Consider the following 17946-nt stretch of genomic DNA (forward strand, 5'->3'; position numbering starts at 1 on the left):
ACACAAACGTACATTAAATGCAATAATGAATCGCATTTTCAGATCTCGCAGTCTCAACATCACGATGATATTGTCGACTCAAGTCTAGGCTGCGATAGCTACGGGGGGCGCTGTGTACGAGGAGTTGAAGCTACTTCCATCGCTGTAAGAAGCGTGCCCAGCGGAATTGTCCCGGGACCTCCAAGCGTCGGATCCGATACTGCTATCATAAGAGGAATAGTCGTGGGAGCTATTACTTCCGTCTGAATCGCCCTGTCATCCAAAAACGTATCAGCGGCTGGTTATACATTAATCTTCGTGCCAATATACGAATGCTTACTTGACTACGGCCAGACGAGAGCCGCGCGGACGATTGTTGAGATATTCCAGAACGATCACCCTAATTCCGAACAACTCAGCTCGCGTGCTGTATTTGTCAGGCCCATGAAGCGGGACTTCATCAAGCTACATTGCGACATTGTACTCACTGATGACTCCCGATCGAAACCACCGAATTGCTCTTCACAAGCTTGTCGAAAACAAGCCAAAACATCTTCTTTCAATTGCCCATGCTCTGAGTTATCCAGAATACTGTTCGCAAGGGATGTATATTCTGCACAAAAATTCTCCACATTTTGTGCTAGATCTTTCGCCCTTTGGCTGATATTTACCGACGAGTCGGACTGGGTGACTTGTTCGCTAGCTTGAGAGAGCGCTTTGGGCATGTCGCCGAATTTCTCGGTATCCCAGTATTTGGTGATCTCTCTTGCGAAATACCTTTTGTCAGCAACGGAGAAATTGGAGTCGATATTACCTGACATATCTGATAATGCGGAAATCTGATCTTGAAATTTGCTTTGTTCTGTGGCTGACATACACCCGGCCGAGGCTATGCGGGGGACGAGGTCGGTGACCTGGGTTCGGAGGGATTGGCTAATCATTGTGTGTTGTGTACCGTGTAGCGCGTGGCTGAAGGACTGCAGCACTGGGAAGTCAATTTGTTGGAGAGTGTGATTATTCGGGAGTATGTCTGATGGATTTGCGAAATGATACTGTAACCTATGACCGCTACTCCTCATGTCCCTCTGTATATATCCACACACTGGGAAGAGCTCGCTTGCTAGATCATTGCATCATAATGGCAGTTTACTGCATCAAGCTGAGGATCCTTTGATCAAGGTCTTCTAACGCGTTCAAAGATCTCGAAAAGAGCGACGCTTTCGAACACTGAGAGGTAAGGGTTGGGGACGATTGTATGGTGTACAGCGGCCGTTTTGCCACTTTTGCCAGGGGGAAACCTTTGTTGCTGTCGTGCCAGTCAACGGTTGCCCTGTATAGGACAAGGAGACATGGGAGGTGTATGTCACAAGCACGGTCATATACCTGGAAGTGCGGTGCTTTGTGTCCCCACGACCATCATATCTAAATGCTGCATCTGGGCATGTTGGACGAGTGTAAGGACAAACACTATGAGGTGGACGAGGCGCCGTGATCAAGAATGAAGCTGCACTGATTTGGGACAATGATCACGAGGGACTGGTTGTGACGATACCGCGAAGATTCTCGCTAAATCTGACGATGCATGATGTCGATATATGTAGACATATCGACCACTACTCGTAACCCATGGAAACAAACGCCCCTTTGTTTGTCAATCGAAAGATCAAAGAATTGTTGGTTAGCCAGTAGAACAAAGGCGGCTCATTGATACCGACCTCTCCTCAAACTAACGCCACTCAGCCTACGCAGTGACAGTGTAAGAGGTCGACATGCTGATTTGGTGCGGGCCGCGCTGGGCAGTCGAACAAGAGAATTGTGTCCTGGCTCCGTCTTTTCTCCATCCGTCACCCAAGGTGAAATCACGATGACCTCTTCCGTCAGCATCTTCGATCCTACCTTGAGCCACATCGGTTCGGCTCATGTCCATCGTGTCGAGCAAGTCGTCGACTAGGGACTTCGCTCTTGCGGAAAGTTTTCTCATCGAAGAGGGGAATTGACTATCAGTCGCATCACTCTGGGCGAACGGTGATCTCGATTGTCCCGTTCCTGAACCGCCACTGAGAGCGGAAGCGGGCAGCATCTGTCTTGAAGCGAGCCAGTCGGCCATGGGCTTGCTGAAACTCTGTTTGTGAGGCACAATAGCGGATTTTCTAGCCGTGGTCGCGTCTTCGCCTTCGACCTCGCTGTCGAGCGACACGCCGGGCAAGAGACTAGGATGAGCGGTCTTGCCTATGGTTCGAAGATGATACATTGTTGGATCATTCGACGCGTATTGAGTGTCAGGTGCAGTGATGGTGGCAACGGCGTTTGAGCTAGCGTTGTACGGGACCATAGCTGTCGAAGAGCTAGATCCGGAATCCGAGTCGGAATCGACAATTCCTTCACTGGGATACTGAGTCAGCCCGTCCGAAGGTCCTCGAGGAGTCGCCCAGGTGATGGGAAGAGGTCCAGTCTCTGAGTCTACAGTGTCCTGTAGGCACGAATCAATAATTAGTATGTGCTTCTTGTAATCTTTGCGATCGGACACGATCGACAGGGGACTCACGGGAACAGTTCTAGTCCCAGCTGCTTCTCTAAACAGTTTCCTGTTCTTCTTGTTCATGATGGCCTGATAGGCCTCAAGAGCGGCGTACGCCTGTCTTGGAGCTCTTTCAGTCCAAGATTCGAAATCTTTGACTGCCCACTCTTCATGTTCAGGTAAATCATAACCGTCTTCAATCGTTCGCTGAATTAAGCCAATCGCATAATCGGTGAGCTCCTTGGACTCGGCGTCGGTGGCACTTTGTCTGATCGTCTCTTGGAGGGCCTTTCGCTGATCATTGAAGTACCCTCGACCTTCCTCGGTGAGGGTGCCGTCAGCGTTCATCTTGCCCGACCTGTCGGGCAAGTCGTAAGAAGATCCATAGTCATTCGAGGGGCCTGAGGGTGTCCAAGTAGAAGGAGCTTGAGTGGATACTAAAGCCATTGTGTGAGATTGTATCAATCAGTGGTATGTGGCTAATGTGATGGGATGAGCATAGAATAACAAAGTTTGAAAAGTGGCAAAGAGGAATTACTACATGCAGTCGCCAAATATCCTAGCGGTATTTATCTTATGAGTTTGAGTCGAGTCGATCTTTGAAGCGCGGAAATCCTTCCTTTCTACAGCTCCACTTGTAAAAAGAACGTCTTCTGAAGTCGTTTGTTCTAGCTGAACAGTCATTGTGGAGCCACAATGGATCATCGTTCCGAAGCTGTCGTGTATACAGACTGATGATGATGGTCCGATACTTTTCAGCCTTCCAAAACAATGATTCGACGCTCGTCTCGGTCAGAAGGCCCGCCGTGACCGGACAGACATTTTCGCCATAGTAGAGACTTGCAAATTACCATGACCAGCAGCTCCAATGTCGTGCTTGATCATCCCAATTGTGGGCAAATGTGTTGGATCATTGTATGGCTGGCTGCATGGAGGCATGGAGGCATGGCGCTGTGCGGTCTGTGCGTTTCCGACGGGATCAAATCGAGTAATTTGCTTTTCGATTTCTCGCTACGAGTACTTCTCACATCGTCATTTTGCCATCTGTAATTTCATTGATTAAGGCCATTCAACAGGTTCCTCTACCATAGCAAGTCTGCAGCCCATTGAGACAGCCCCTAAAAACGACACTATGGCCTCGCTCGTACTGCCCGGTGACACTGTACCGCTTCCTTCGTCCTCAAAACCTGTAGTACTGGGACCGGGTCTTGCCGCTTCTTCGTCTCGGATTCGAACACCTTCCTCAGACGATGCACCAGCCATCATCTCGACGAGATTGGGTCTGCTGAGCTCTTTCAAGGGAAAAGAAAAGAGCGAGCAGTACTGGGTGGAAGGCAACTCCAAAAGAGCAAGTACTCGACGAAATCTTCGTACGATGGGTTATCATGATCCACACTGATTGTCCTGATATAGTATATACCTGCGCAAAAAGACATGGTCCTGGGCTCGATCATAGCTCGACATGCAGAAGGATACAGGGTAGATCTGGGATCGTCTCAGATGGCTTCACTGGAAGGTCTGGCATTTGAAGGTGCTACAAAGAGGAGTAAACCCAACTTGAAGGTGAGTAAAGCACCCAACCCCTAAATATGCACCTATACAAAGCCAACTCAACGCTTCCACGCTTACGACGTCTTGAGCAGGTCGGCACACTCGTATATGCCCGAGTGTCACTGGCAAACAGAGACATGGAGCCCGAGATAGAATGCTTCGACCCCAATACCGGTAAAGCAGAAGGGTTCGGAGAGCTGAAAGGTGGTCTAATGATATCTTGCTCACTTCAGTTATGTCGACAGTAAGTACTCATTTGAGTAACCTTATCCCAACTCTGATACCATGCCTATCACCTGCCAGACAGCATACTAATCACGAGTGATCTTCGCATAGTCTGCTTAACGCCAAATTTCCGGTACTTCCTGCTTTGGCCACCTCGATACCATTCGAGATAGCTGTCGGGTTGAATGGCCGCGTGTGGATCAAGACCGAGTCAGTGTCCGAGTCGATAGCGCTCAAGCGAGTCATCGAAGGGATAGATAGTGGGGAGATCAAGCCGGAGAAGGTGGATGTGGAAAAAGCTGTCAAGCACTTTTTGGCTTGATCACGTAGAAGCTCTAGCAGCAGTCCTGGGGTAATCTTGTTGATAAATCCACATGCATTTCTCTCGTACCAGCATTTGACTACTTCTAAGGTAACTTTGACGACCCAAACCGGGAGAGTTCTGCTCATTCAAATCCGATGTACCGCTCTCCGTTGTACAGAGCTCGACGCGGCACGCACGAGGACCGGTGTCTCATTAGAGGCAAAGTCTGAGCATTGTCTTTCGTCGTGGCTTGTTCAAGGTCCAAGCCCAATGCTATTCTCATAATAACAACAGCATATCTATCCTCTGTAGTCCAAAGGCCTCGATATAGCTCGTCAGAGATACAACCCAGGGTACAAGGATTGGAAGATCAACAGAGCTCAAAGGCAAAAGGAAAGAAATGCCGTAATTTTGGTAAGTAACCGAGTGTTTACCTTTGTTTGGAATCAACCATAACTCATCTGTTGGGCTGACCATTATCATAGAGTTTGTATGCATCTTTCTGCAGTGCGTAAACCCCTTTCGATCATCTGCCGATCGTTTTTAACCTTACAGACCGCATAGAGATAGGCGTACGGCAAAGGGTCAAGTATGTCTTCAATGGGCCGTGCGGACTCTCTAGACTTCAAACACAAACACGCGGTTCGTCTGCTTCCAGGAATCGGTTGTTGTGATCTGGGACCACCACTGGAAGGGCAAACATACAATATATATAGGATGTTAGAATGCGATGAATGCTCAACAAATCCTTTCTCTCACAACCTTCGTTCAGCTTGCCTTCATTGCCATTCATAGAGACGGCATATTCGCAACTATAGAACGATGTTTTCTCTCGACTCTCAGTCATTTACCTTACTGGCTCTCTCAGCACTGCTCTTTGGGCAGAAAGTACTGGCGGACAACCTATTCGTAGGATGCTACGCCGACGATGAGACTACATTCGTGAATGAGGTCGGAGGTGAAGGTGATCCAGCAACCGTTGCTGCCTGCTCGGTGAGTGAGACCTATCTCGCGACTCAGATCTCAACGTCAATGGCAGTCTACCTGTGAACCCACTGGTGTTGTGCCAGGTGACCACCCCTTCGCTGTTCGTCTCCTTAAAGACTCGCAGCGCGGATTTAATTCGTAGACAGGCTCGAATGCACAGGGAAAGAGCTGATGTATGCGTTATCTATACGTTGGGGAACGGATGATCAGACGTCATGCTCAACCAGTGAATACGCCTATGCAGCTTGGCGAGCCAGCGACTCGTCTTGTTTCTGCTCGAATGACTTCCCTAAAGGACCGCAAATGAGCACGGGTAACGGTGGTCATTGTACGACCTCCTCAAACTTCGACGTCAGGGTAACTTCGACCTCGTTCATGTTGTCCCAATGCGTGGATAGCGTCACGTACAACAACGACGGATTCAACCCGTTCGTAGTGGTCAACCCCAAAGATTGCTTTAGGAATTGTAATGGTGCTTATATCGGGACCTATATTGAGAATCCGGTGAGTTAGCGATTCTTGACTTTCAGTTTTCAATCGAAAATAAGGGAGATGGGGGAGAACGAAACGTCGAGAAGGCTTTCACCATACACTGCTAATAATACACACTCTTTCGCAGCAAAATGGGTATTATACTTGTCATTGTGCGGCGAACGGGCTATCGGATTCCGGGACGGAGATGACCTGTGGACCGACCTCGTACTTTGTGAGTACCCCTCCTCTCTTGCTCCCCTTACATCTTGCTTCTGGTCTTCAATCTTGACTGAAGTTATCCGTATTTGCTCGTTTCTCGATCGCCAGATCTTCTACCACACTGAAGGTAAGTCTTCCCTGACCGACAATTCAGACCAGAAGCTGATAAGGTCGCTTGCCGCTCTTTCCTAGCCGCCAAAGCTTCTGGCCTCACAAGAAGAGCCGCTCCTTCTGGTGTAAGAAGATCACTCGACGACACCGAGGAGATCATAAGTCGAACACACAAGCAGCATTGTCCATTGGGGTTGACAGCCTGTCTCGTCCAGAGTCAAGACGAAAGCTATGAGGTGAGCTAAGCGATCGATCTCCCAACAATTGTACACGCGCATCTGGGATGTTGTGCTGACGCGTTGGTTGTCGTTTAGTGTCTCGATACTTCGACAGAACTTGAATCATGCGGTGGATGCATGTACGGCCAATACGGCAATACGACTGCCATTGCTGGTCAAGAGTGAGTATCACTTGAACGCTCCGTCCTGAATTTCGAGATATCGAAATACTTGATTGATGTGGACTCCGCTTTAGCTGCACAAACATTGGTGCTGCCTTAGGAGCTTCCACCTGTGTTCAAGGTCAATGTATAGCTTCTTCATGTAGGACCGGATGGAAATTGGTCGATGGAAAATGCCAAAAGACCACAAATCGAAGGGCGTTACAATCCAGATCAAAATACATCCGAAAGGCCAGAGCCACCTAAGATATCGAGCTGGAGCATCAAGGGGAGGCGGGGAGATGGCATAGATTCTCTGGAGAGGGTGGTTTTCCTAGATATTTTGGGCTTCTATGCATCATCGTTGTGTCTCTTTGTATCGTGCGATGATCTGGATGATCACACGCGCAGACGCACAGACGCGACTGGATTTCCGATCGCGAAGTTCAAAAAAGCCCTCTTCATTGATTCGCTTCTCTTTGGCTCAACAGACAGCTGCACATGCACCCTTTGCAAGACTAGCACATCTCCGTCTCGATGTCAATACGAGACGATAGCGCGGTCTCCGAGCTAATTTGCTTGGGCATCAGTCGGTTGAACATGGCAGATTGCGCGATATCAACCAGTACAGTACACGATGATGTATTTTACCCTGAAATCATCATGTCGATCAAATCGACGCGATTCCGATCTGGCGGTCCACCGATATTCCGGTAAATCCTGATCCATCATTATTCAAAAGCACTAGTCTTCTTGCGTCACTTGTTTCCTATAAGCCATTCTGAGATTGCGTTCTGGCCCCGAATGCTGCCAAAATTGTGAAGAAATGCTACTCTCTGACGGCGTGATCGAATGGAAGTCCGATGGGGCTCCCTGAAATATGTTAATCGATCGGTAGTTTCCAGCAAAGCGTCCTTGAAATTAGCTAAATCGAGAAAACGATCAAGTAATGTTCGATCTGATTCCCGTAAACATCTCAGTCCAAATGACGAATCAATCCAAGCCATCCCGGTTGACTGTACTAATGGACTGTGCTCGGTGCCAATCTAATCAGTTTCGTCATCTCGTCATTGCTAATGATGTTGGGTCGATCATGAACCGTTCCGATCCGCTCGACGTCATATCGGTCTTGACTTCCAGCTCAAGTTGATACCCTCCTGAATGATATATAACGAACGAGATCTTGTGAATAAGCGTTTTCTCCCTCTTCATCACAGTGATACCAATAACCAAGCAGATTTCAACTCTACGCCAACCCAACCCAAACTCAATCAACTCAAACACAATGTCCGCTAAACAAGTCGCTGGAGGCCACAAAGCCGCTATCAACAACGATAACGTTCCCCAAGAATCCAAAGAACACTCTAAACAGTGAGCCTAGCTTACCCTCACTGCCTAGTACAAGATAAAACTCGTAGCTGACGGAATTTTACCCAATTGCAGAGTTGTTGATGAGATTGAGGGTTCCGGCGAGACTGAAGTCGAGTCTGCTGCTGAGGACAGACCCAAGAATGATGTGAGTCCATTGCTCGTTTATCACCACTCGAATTTCTTCATGAGCGACTCGCTGACCTCCCCCGTGTCAGGGTAACGTCATTGGTGGACACAAGGCTACGTTGAAGAACCCTAACGTCGGTGAAGAAGCCAAAGAGCACTCCAGACAAGTAGGTGCTTCAACATCATTCACTCGACGATCACCGCTGATATGACTGTTTAGGTTCTGTCTGAGAACGGTGTTCAAGTTGATGTCTAAGGCAGTCGAGATGTAGATCTGTGACGAGCTTTATACTGTTTGTAGCAATAGTAAATATGTATGCATAGGCTGAACATAATCGTCTTCGTTCTCTCTGTGACATGGATGTACGAGTTATAGCACAGCCCAATAGGCTTCAAGGCGCGCGTGTATCCAGCTATCGTGCGCCTAAATAATCTGTGTTTGCCACCTAAACGCGTTTCACCTTTTAGGACACTTTCATTCCTTACATACATGAACCTCGACTCTCATTGCTTTTCTTCGGCGTCAGCATCAAGTGGAATCTCATTCATTTTTTACCCATACACTATTCACTAGGGCTGCTCCTTACCTCTGTCGAAGCTCAGTGAACAACTCAAGACCCTTCAACGACTTCGCTCTCTTTCGGCTCGGCCAATAAACCAGCAAAGAACAAGTCAAAATGGGTGGCGGTGATCTTAACATGTGAGTGTTACCCTTTTCTTCTCAGCACGAGCGAGACCTTTGCTTGAGAAGGTGATGGATCAATATGCTGACCTTGTTTCCGTATGATGCAGGAAAAAATCCTGGCACCCAGTGCTCCTGGTCAATCAGGAGAGAGTGTGGAAAGCTGAGAAGTCCGCCAACGAGGAGAAGAAGATGTTAGCCCAATTGAGGAAAGAGAGGGAAGAGGAAAGGCAATTGGCAGAATTGCAGAGGTTGCAAGAATCCACTACGGGGAAGAAAAGAGTGGAGAAGATGGATTGGATGTATGCTGCACCGGGTAACGAGGGGGGTGCGCTCGGTGGACAGAAATTGGGTGATAGAGAGATGGAAGAGTATTTGTTGGGTAAGAAAAGGGTCGATGAAGTTTTGGCTAGGGGAGACAAAGATGTGAGTTTTCCGTCTCTCTTTTGGGCCCTTTGGGCCCTCATCTGCATTTGTACATTGGTGATCATGCCAACTCGGTAAGGAGGGGCTTTCGCTGACGGTAAACTGGCTGCAGGTCGGGGCGACTCATAAAGATTTTATAGCTGTTCAAAATGCCAATTCGGCCAGAGATACAGCTTCGAAGATCCGAGAAGATCCTTTGTTAGCAATCAAGAAGCAAGAACAAGCTGCTTTGGCGGCGTTGATGAATCGACCTGATATCAGAAAACAACTCAAGGCTGCGAAAAAGGATAAGTCCGGCTCGGGCAAAGATAAAGAAGATAAAGAAGAAAGAAAAGCGAGGAAGAGGGCTGAGAAGGAACAAAGACGAGCAAGGAGACACGATAAACGAGATAGATCACCACGTTCCGATTACTCAGACGACCGTGACAGAGACAGAGACAGGCGATATAGTAGGAGCTCATATGATCGTGATAGGGATGACAGAAGAAGGAGGGACTACGATAGGGATAGATCGAGATCAAGGTCGATTTCTCCGAAAAGAGAGCGGGATGATAGGGACTACAGGAGGTCAGAGAGGAGGTATAGAGATGATAGTCCGCGAGGAAGTCGACGCGGGGATGAGAGGGATCGAGATAGGAGTAGGGACAGGTATAGGGATGAGCGAGATAGACATAGTAGGCGGGATGACGATCGAAATGGGAGTAGAAATGGATCGTACAGGAATCATAATAATGAAAGGAACGGTAATGGCGATCGATATAATGACAAAGATGGACATAGTAGAGATCGAGAACGAGAAGACCGCGATGATCCCCGAATACCACCGCCCAGACATTACCCGGACTCAAGCAGAGACAGAGATGTAAAACCACACCCTTCCAGGCCATCAGCGTTAGACATGGCTGATCGACCGACTTCATCCCGCCAACCACCTGCACATGCATCGCAACTAAACGGACACAGCAACAGCACTAATGGTACGAACGGAACGAATGGTGCGAACGGTAATGGGCAATCATTAGACGATATGCGAGCAGCAAGATTAGCTGCGATGCAATCGTCTGCTACGGAGTTATACGATCAAAGAACGAAATCGTTAGCTGAGCGAGCGGAAGCTGATCGAAGAGAGAGTGAGAGGGACGAAAAGATGAGGGCAAAGTACGGGCAGGAACAGGCAAATGCGGGTTTCTTCAAGCAACAAAGTGGGATGAATCTGTCTGAGACGTTGTCGAGGAGAGGAGGAAAAGGTTTGTTAAAGGATATTTAGATGTTATGTGTTATGTATATTCGCCCAGCCCATAGATATATCTTGTACCTTGTGTGTTCCCTTCATGTATATATCATGTATACATCGTGCATACGATTGCGCAGCGTTCATGTTGATGCAAGAATGAAGCTATGTATGGGGCAAATATATCACAGTACGTGTACGAGTGCGGATTTTGGCGCATTAATCGGTAGGCCGCGACGATACACCCTCAGCTAAACTCCTAGTTTGGTTACCGACGGTGTTGAACACATTAGCGAATTATGCTCTCGCCTTTTACTAGAGCAAACCGTGCGTTCGTCACAATCGTCGGTTCGAATTTCTTCCTAAACTCTCATCATAGAGTATAAACTTGTGTCTATTTAATCTTTTTTGTAACTTTTGCAGACGCGTTCTGCCACTTACAGATTCGCTGCACCTGTTTCTCACCTTTATCAATTTGGTGTTGGTATGGGTATATGGGTATGCAGGAGAGAGCAACACGCCTTGAGATGATTTGAGTGCTCAGTCGAGTGCATTGGGCGTGGAGACCGAGTCGTCTTCGCCAATAACAATCGATGACCCATGGCACGAAAGACCACAGAGAGGACATACTATCCAGCGACTTTTGTATTATGCACTACCTCATCTTCGCACGTGCTTCAATGGCTTCTGGCGACGATTGCGCCAAGTATTGGGAGCTGCCGCTCTTGGGGATCTCCTTTTCATAGAGAACACTCGATTGGTTACGGTGATCACGATGTTTTCTTCGGTATATCGACGAAATCAAGTCAAACGCGTGACCTGAAGTCGTAATGTGATTTCTTTTTGACGCGTATAGCTTTCGGATGACTTGTGAAGGAATGCCACCTGGTCATATGCTCCGCCCTGAATTATCACTCTATTCCTATTGTTCACGTTGCAGTTGTCAAGGCAATACTTGACCTATCCACATCGACTTGAGCATCGAGTATCAAGTACAAGCGTCTCGGAGAAGGCTGGTCCTCGTATAATATAGTCGCAGATCCTATGTTGATTTAGAAGAGTAGACACCGATTGCGCTTTGGTCCTTTGATTCAACTATTTGACGCTAAATTACTGTGCCATTCCTTCTTCCCCTTGAAACATCTTGCGACTGCTCGAATACTCCTGTCAACATCGACACCAAACAGTACAACGATAAAAACCGACCGTCTAGACTCACTCAAGCTCATAGACTCACACAATATACCTTTGATAACGGACGTCGATAATCGCAATCTTCACTCAGACGGAATCACATCTTCACGCATCCGACCCAGTCTTTCTCAGTCAATTCTATTCAATCTCGATCCCAGCTCGATGTTTCCAAAATAGGACGAGGGATCAACTGTTCACGATTTTTGACGATACTTCACGCGTCCCGAAATAAGTCGAATTCTCCCATATCTAGTCTGCGCGACGAAATAAAACGAATGCCGATATAGGATAACGGGCAACATCGAAAAGCTTCACGATGTCGTTGTTTAAGAGGAAGCAATCGAAGGAGAAGGATGTTGCTCCGTCGAGTGATATGGGTCCCGGGCCAAGTCCGCCTGTAAAGTGAGTATCATCGAAAATTTGATCTGAGATATAGTATAAATGAGCGACACTGGGAATGTCGAAGAAATTGGAATAGGGCAATCTCATATTTAGTGGATCTACTGAATTGAGAAAGTGATTCAGCGGTTCTGAATGGCATGGCGTACTCATCCAGATGGGCAGTGACTTTTCTTCGGCTTGGAGCACCGTCGTCAATTGTCTCATCCCGTTCCTTCCTGACTTCGCTCCCCAACCATGTAAACAGAAAGAAATTGTGAGCTGATGTTAGCCATTGCTTAACCAACCTCATTGCCATCGCTTCTCACCACACTTACTTGCTCGACTATAATGATTGATGCCTACCATCATGACGACACCTTCGCCCCGACGTAAATCGTTTTCTCGATATAGCAATCCCTCGCAAATGGCGGGTATGCCAAATCAGCCGCAACGCCCCTCTGTCTATGCGGGACCTCAGCCTGGCGTTGGCCCACCAGGCCAAAATACACCGCCTATGGTCAATGGACGAAGGATGACCTCTGGTCCAGTGAGTCTTGGAAACACGAGCGATACATCAATACTTGAAAAAGCTGATGATATCTGCAGATGGCACCTGGTCAAGCTCCGATGATGAATGGGCCGTCTTCTTCTCAGCACGATCATTCCTCCCCTCAGGCAAGCCAGACTCCACAACAAAGGTACCCCAATCCAGGTCCCAATGCGCCTCACCCTCAACCTCCACAACAACGCATACCTAGCAATTCCTCCCCTGTGATATCTTCTTCTGGTCAATACCCGTCAGCTTTGATCAACAACACGTCGTACCCATGGATGGTAAGACCGTTACAAGCCTATCATCCGCAAACGTCTCCTCCTTCAGCGCCTCAATCTCCCTTTCCCCGGTACGGCCTGAGTGTCCCGGCTTTCCCGAGTCATTCGGGCCACATGTTGATCTTTGGTGGATTAGTACACGAGAGAGTCAGGAACGATCTATGGTCGATGGATATAAGGCAATGCGAGACGCTCCCGGTCAAGACCAAAGGAGATGCACCAATACCAAGAGTGGGCCATGCAAGTGCAATGGCAGACAGGATTATGATCGTCTGGGGTGGAGATACAAAAGTCAATGTGGATGATCCCCAAGACGAGGGTTTATATATACTGGATCTGCGTGAGTCTGCAGCCTTCGGCCGGAAATACGCCAAATTGGACATAGCATGACTTACGCTCGTTCATGACCTGCAGGATCGCAAGAATGGACGAGTCTGCCGGTACAGAAAGGGCCTGTTGGAAGGTATGGCCATGCGGTCTGCCTTGTGGAAGGCAAATTCTACGTATTTGGTGGTCAAGCGGATGGAGCTTTCATGAATGATCTGTGGATGTACGATATCAAGCAGTGTGAGTGCTATGATGATCTTCCTGATATAGTCCCAGCTGATCGTATGCCGTGATCGTCCATCTTACCAGTGTCCGGTACATCACACAAATGGGAACAAATCGAGTACACTACTCCCGCACCACCGAGAAGAACAGGCCACATCTTTGTCGCTGGCAACAACGGCAAGTTGTACCTGTAAGTCATTTCTTAGAATCCCCTAGGATTGTTTACTGATACAGTGAGACGTAGATTCGGTGGTACCGATGGCAACTACCACTACAACGATACCTGGTCTTTTGATACGAATACAGGTGCTTGGACGGAACTGTCATGTATAGGCTACATCCCGTTACCCCGTGAAGGCCATGCAGCGGCGATAGTGGACGACACGATCTACGTGTTTGGTGGTAGAGATGTCAAGGGGAAAGATCTGGGCGATCTAGCCGCATTCAAGCTGTCCAGTGGGTAGTTCCTTCCAGTGGGTATGACTGAACAATTGATCTGACGCTACTGCTTATTCCAGATCAACGATGGTATATGTTCCAAAACATGGGACCCTCTCCTAGCCCTCGATCAGGTCACGCGATGGTTGCAGCCGCCGGGAAAATATTTGTCGTCGGAGGCGAAGCCAATCAGGCATTGACGGATGTCAAGGATGATCCCAATATGATCCACATCCTCGATACTAGCAAGATCAAGTATCCGCCTGATACCCAACCGCCTCGAAATCCCTCTTCGCTCCAAAATCACTCAACCACGTCCTCCACCACTCAAGCGCCTCAGAAAGAGCCAGAGCCGGCCCACGGCCAACGAATCTCCCCGCGAGACGAGACTCCTCCAAAACAGCAGCGGATCAACGACACTCCGCAATCAGTCAAAAGGGCCCTACCTAATTCAGGATCAATGGATAGTCTGGCCAGAGCAGCCTCTCCCACATCTACAGCCGACAGAATCCCACCTAACATCCAATCTTTGGGTGCTGCTTTGCCTCGGTCAGAGTCGCAAGACCTCGCTCAGCACGCTCAAGCTACACCTCGAGCGAACGGTGGCCCGCCTCAACGACCCAGGCGTGAGGGTGACGAGGAGTATAGAAGGGCAATGTCACCTACTAACGGACCCGCTTCACCTTCCAATGGGAACTTCCACAATGGTCGAGTGACCTCGCCGACTCACAATGGTCCGTCGTCTCCACCTTCAAACGTCAAAACTGGTTTCAATCCCTCAGTATTGGGTACCAGATCGCCGTCACCGAGATTAAGGATGTTAGATGGTGAACGACCCGCTCCTCCGCCTGATGCATTTTACTATGGTCGGTCACCCACATCGGCAAATGGTTTCGCAAACAATCGCCCTTCTTCGCTGTCAGGTGCACAAGATTTATTGCGGGAACTGAAGCACAAGGAGGGCGAGATTGACCAAGGAAAAAAGAGAGAATTGGCTCTGAAGATCATTCTGTCGCGAGCGGTTCAACAAGGCTTCTTGCTGAACGATGACGAGGATGTGGCCTTGCCGGAGCGAGGTGAAGAGAGCGAAAGTAAAGACATGGCTCTGATACATCGCCTGACCGATGCTCTTGTGAGGCTCAAGCAAGAGAAGGCGAATATACAGGTAAGTTAGCTGTGATCCCCAGTCCAGCTGGTCTCATAGCTAACGTGCAATGTCCGTGAAGAACGACATGATAGCTCAAATACGGTCCGCGTCCGAACGAGCGATGGAGGCTGAGCGCCTGCGACGAGGAGCACTGCAAGAAGCCGCCTTCTACCGAGCCAAGATTGCTACTCTGGAATCAAATTCACCGATCGACCTAGCGAGGGTGGAGAAGGAGCGCATCGTTGAGCTGGAGAGACAGATTGGCATGATTTCTGACGCACATGCGGCTTCTCAGAAAGAGCTGGAATCGGTCACAGAGTCAGTGAACAACGTTAGATCGCTGCACACTGCGTCGACCGAACGGGAATCCGAAACTCTGAAACGGGCTGAAGAAGCGGAAGAAGCTCATCGAGAAGCTGTTGAAGAGATTGAGCAATTGCATAGAAAGCTTTCGGAACATGAAGGGAATTTGCGTGAACACACCGAAAAACTCATCACACTTTCCTCTACTGTCCAACAGCGGGAAGCTGAGAAGGACAACCTGCAATCACAACTCGAAGAAGCCATCAGAGGTAGAGACGAAAATATTGCTTTGATCACCCAAGCACAGTCCGCTCTTACGGCTGCAGGCGTGAGGACTACCGAGATGGAAGCTCTGTATCAAAAAGCTAACACTCGTGTCGCTTCACTCGAAGAGGAGCTAGCGGAACTAAAAGCGGAGCTGGAAGTGAAGACTCGGGATGCCGAGTTGTCTGAGGAGAAATATCGAGAGGTAGAGAACGCTTGGACTCAGTCTCGGGAAGAAGCGGATTCTCTTCGAGCGGTGACAACTTCTCGTCTAGGCGAGATCCTCGATTCGCATAAAGAGATGAGAGCGGACGAAACTCGCCACACAAGAGGGTACCAAGATCAGATTAAGGCTTTGGAGCAAGAGACCGAGTCGCTTAGGAAGATGCTCAAAGAAGCTGGACAGAGAGTTGACAGTGCCGAGTCTGGGGTATCTACTCATCGAACCAAAAATCGAGAATTGGAAAGCAAACTGCAGTCTGTCCGAGGTGAATTACGTGTAGCCAAGACGAGATTGCTTACCTTGCAAGGTGAAAACTCGAAACACAAAGAAATTCAGTCGTCAAAGGACAAAGAGTTGAAGGAAAAAGAACTCGTTTTGACAGACCTCGAAACACGCTCAACTGTCTTGCGGAACTTATTGGCGGATCATGGGATAGCTGTATCGGATAACGATCTAGATCATGCAGCGCAAGCGTCGACTCCTTCTTCCGCGCAACTGGAGACTCAGCTCAGGGATAGAGGACGGGCGAACGAAGCTGCACAAAGGGAGATAGAGGACTTGAGGCTCAGATGTGAAGAAGCTGAAGACAAAGTCGAAAGTCTGGGTCGATTGGTCGAACGATTGAAAGATGCGAGATCTCCTACTGCCTCGTCGATGCGATCTCCGACCCCGACCGGCGACAGTGATCGACGGGTGGGAGAATTGGAGAAGAGATTGGTAGATATGGAATCGCAGCACAAGGAGAAGATCAAAGCGGTTGAAAACGATTATCAAACTGCCGTGAGGTATGTGAAGGGTACTGAGAAAATGCTCAAGAGGATGAAGGTGGGTCTCTCATTTGATTTGATTTGCCGTTTTCGGAGATTGGAATGCTGATTGAGTTGTGTTGCAGGATGAGTTAAACAAACAGAAAGCTACCAATACAACACTACAAACCGAATTGGACGCTTTGAGGGGACAACCGGGATCACGAACTCGAGATCTTTCCGGGCGGTCCACACCATCAAACATGGGTGAAAATGTAGAGCTGAACAAGAAGTTGAATCAATTGCAAAATCAGCATACTAAATTACAAGAGGATTATCAAGCTTCTCAAGATGTGTTGAACGCTCGTAATCGAGAAGTGGAATTATTGAGATTGAGGATGGAAGAGTCCGATCGAGAATTGGAGATTCTGAGAGAAGATTTGGATCAAGCGAAACATAGGATTCAGACGTTGCTTGAAGTGGGTGTGAATCCCGATGAGACGGAGGATGAAGGGAGTGAAGAGGCCAGTATGGCTTTTGACAAGGTGCGTTGGGTTTGGTCAAGTCAGGTCGCTAGAAGTGCTTCACCGCACATTGTTACTTGCTATTTGCTCCTCTTTCTTTAAAAGTGGATGGGTCTGGTCAGGAGGAATCAGTGCTGACTCGCGCTCTTTCAACTATTCATAGTTTACGAAAGAACTGAAGCAATGGGAACGATCTAGATCACCTGGCGCAGCGGACGACGAGTCAGATGACGATACGGCCCATCTACCTCGAACGGGATCTGGACTCGGATCGGCATCTTCGCATAACGCTCACGGCAATGTTGGCAATGGGAATGGACACGGAGTCGGAGTTGGCGGGGGACATAAGAGGCATTCGTCTGAATATTCTGGTGATTGGGTGCAATAGTTAGGTATTAGCTCATTCGTGGGAAGTTGGTAATTGTTTGATTGATTATTCGAACTATCAAAATGTGCGATTTTGCACAATCTCACTTGACTTGTTATCCTCAGCCGTCCCCCTTTTGAAATCTTGATAATAACTGTCTGTCCTTCATAATTATCACAGACCGACATATTTACATATAACATATCAATTTTGTCGTGCGCTTTCTCTCTTTCTTTCTTTCTTTCTTTGTTCTAAATCAAAAGCGATCGAGATTCATTTCCCTCTGCACTTCTTTTTTCAATTATGTCATCTTCCTTGCCTCCAATTGGCTCTGCAATAACGTCTTGTCTATGAACGGAATGAATTAGTATGAACGCATGGACGTTGCGCGTC

At 48.3% G+C, this 17946-nt stretch overlaps 7 protein-coding genes across 7 annotated transcripts; 5 read left to right on the plus strand and 2 right to left on the minus strand.

Annotated features, from left to right (window-relative positions):
- Window positions 1–84: 84 nt before the first annotated feature.
- On the minus strand, window positions 85–800 carry I303_105045 (uncharacterized protein; the record flags this gene model as incomplete). The annotated part of the gene is made up of 3 exons (XM_018408801.1): window positions 85–252; window positions 320–379; window positions 468–800. The coding sequence occupies 3 exons, from the start codon at window positions 798–800 to the stop codon at window positions 85–87; spliced, it is 561 nt and encodes a 186-aa protein (XP_018262492.1).
- Window positions 801–1720: 920 nt separating this feature from the next.
- I303_105046 (uncharacterized protein) lies at window positions 1721–2944 on the minus strand (the record flags this gene model as incomplete). The annotated part of the gene is made up of 2 exons (XM_018408800.1): window positions 1721–2449; window positions 2525–2944. 2 exons carry the CDS (start codon window positions 2942–2944, stop codon window positions 1721–1723), a joined length of 1149 nt encoding a protein of 382 aa, XP_018262491.1.
- Window positions 2945–3629: 685 nt separating this feature from the next.
- Window positions 3630–4595, plus strand: I303_105047 (uncharacterized protein; the record flags this gene model as incomplete). Its single annotated transcript, XM_065969087.1, has 4 exons — window positions 3630–3845; window positions 3911–4060; window positions 4141–4292; window positions 4385–4595. 4 exons carry the CDS (start codon window positions 3630–3632, stop codon window positions 4593–4595), a joined length of 729 nt encoding a protein of 242 aa, XP_065825159.1.
- Window positions 4596–5399: 804 nt separating this feature from the next.
- I303_105048 (uncharacterized protein) lies at window positions 5400–7014 on the plus strand (the record flags this gene model as incomplete). The annotated part of the gene is made up of 7 exons (XM_018408798.1): window positions 5400–5570; window positions 5775–6068; window positions 6184–6270; window positions 6366–6384; window positions 6450–6604; window positions 6683–6768; window positions 6843–7014. 7 exons carry the CDS (start codon window positions 5400–5402, stop codon window positions 7012–7014), a joined length of 984 nt encoding a protein of 327 aa, XP_018262489.1.
- Window positions 7015–8032: 1018 nt separating this feature from the next.
- I303_105049 (uncharacterized protein) lies at window positions 8033–8500 on the plus strand (the record flags this gene model as incomplete). Its single annotated transcript, XM_018408797.1, has 4 exons — window positions 8033–8118; window positions 8191–8263; window positions 8334–8411; window positions 8465–8500. The coding sequence occupies 4 exons, from the start codon at window positions 8033–8035 to the stop codon at window positions 8498–8500; spliced, it is 273 nt and encodes a 90-aa protein (XP_018262488.1).
- Window positions 8501–8921: 421 nt separating this feature from the next.
- Window positions 8922–10619, plus strand: I303_105050 (uncharacterized protein; the record flags this gene model as incomplete). Its single annotated transcript, XM_018408796.1, has 3 exons — window positions 8922–8944; window positions 9037–9352; window positions 9465–10619. The coding sequence occupies 3 exons, from the start codon at window positions 8922–8924 to the stop codon at window positions 10617–10619; spliced, it is 1494 nt and encodes a 497-aa protein (XP_018262487.1).
- A 1906-nt stretch (window positions 10620–12525) lies between these two features.
- I303_105051 (uncharacterized protein) lies at window positions 12526–17574 on the plus strand (the record flags this gene model as incomplete). Its single annotated transcript, XM_018408795.2, has 9 exons — window positions 12526–12705; window positions 12765–13329; window positions 13404–13556; window positions 13626–13731; window positions 13786–13997; window positions 14060–15144; window positions 15206–16741; window positions 16809–17207; window positions 17350–17574. 9 exons carry the CDS (start codon window positions 12526–12528, stop codon window positions 17572–17574), a joined length of 4461 nt encoding a protein of 1486 aa, XP_018262486.2.
- Between the last annotated feature and the right edge of the window lie 372 nt (window positions 17575–17946).

Source organism: Kwoniella dejecticola, chromosome 6 (genome assembly GCF_000512565.2).
Source record: "Kwoniella dejecticola CBS 10117 chromosome 6, complete sequence".
Taxonomy (NCBI): domain Eukaryota; kingdom Fungi; phylum Basidiomycota; class Tremellomycetes; order Tremellales; family Cryptococcaceae; genus Kwoniella; species Kwoniella dejecticola.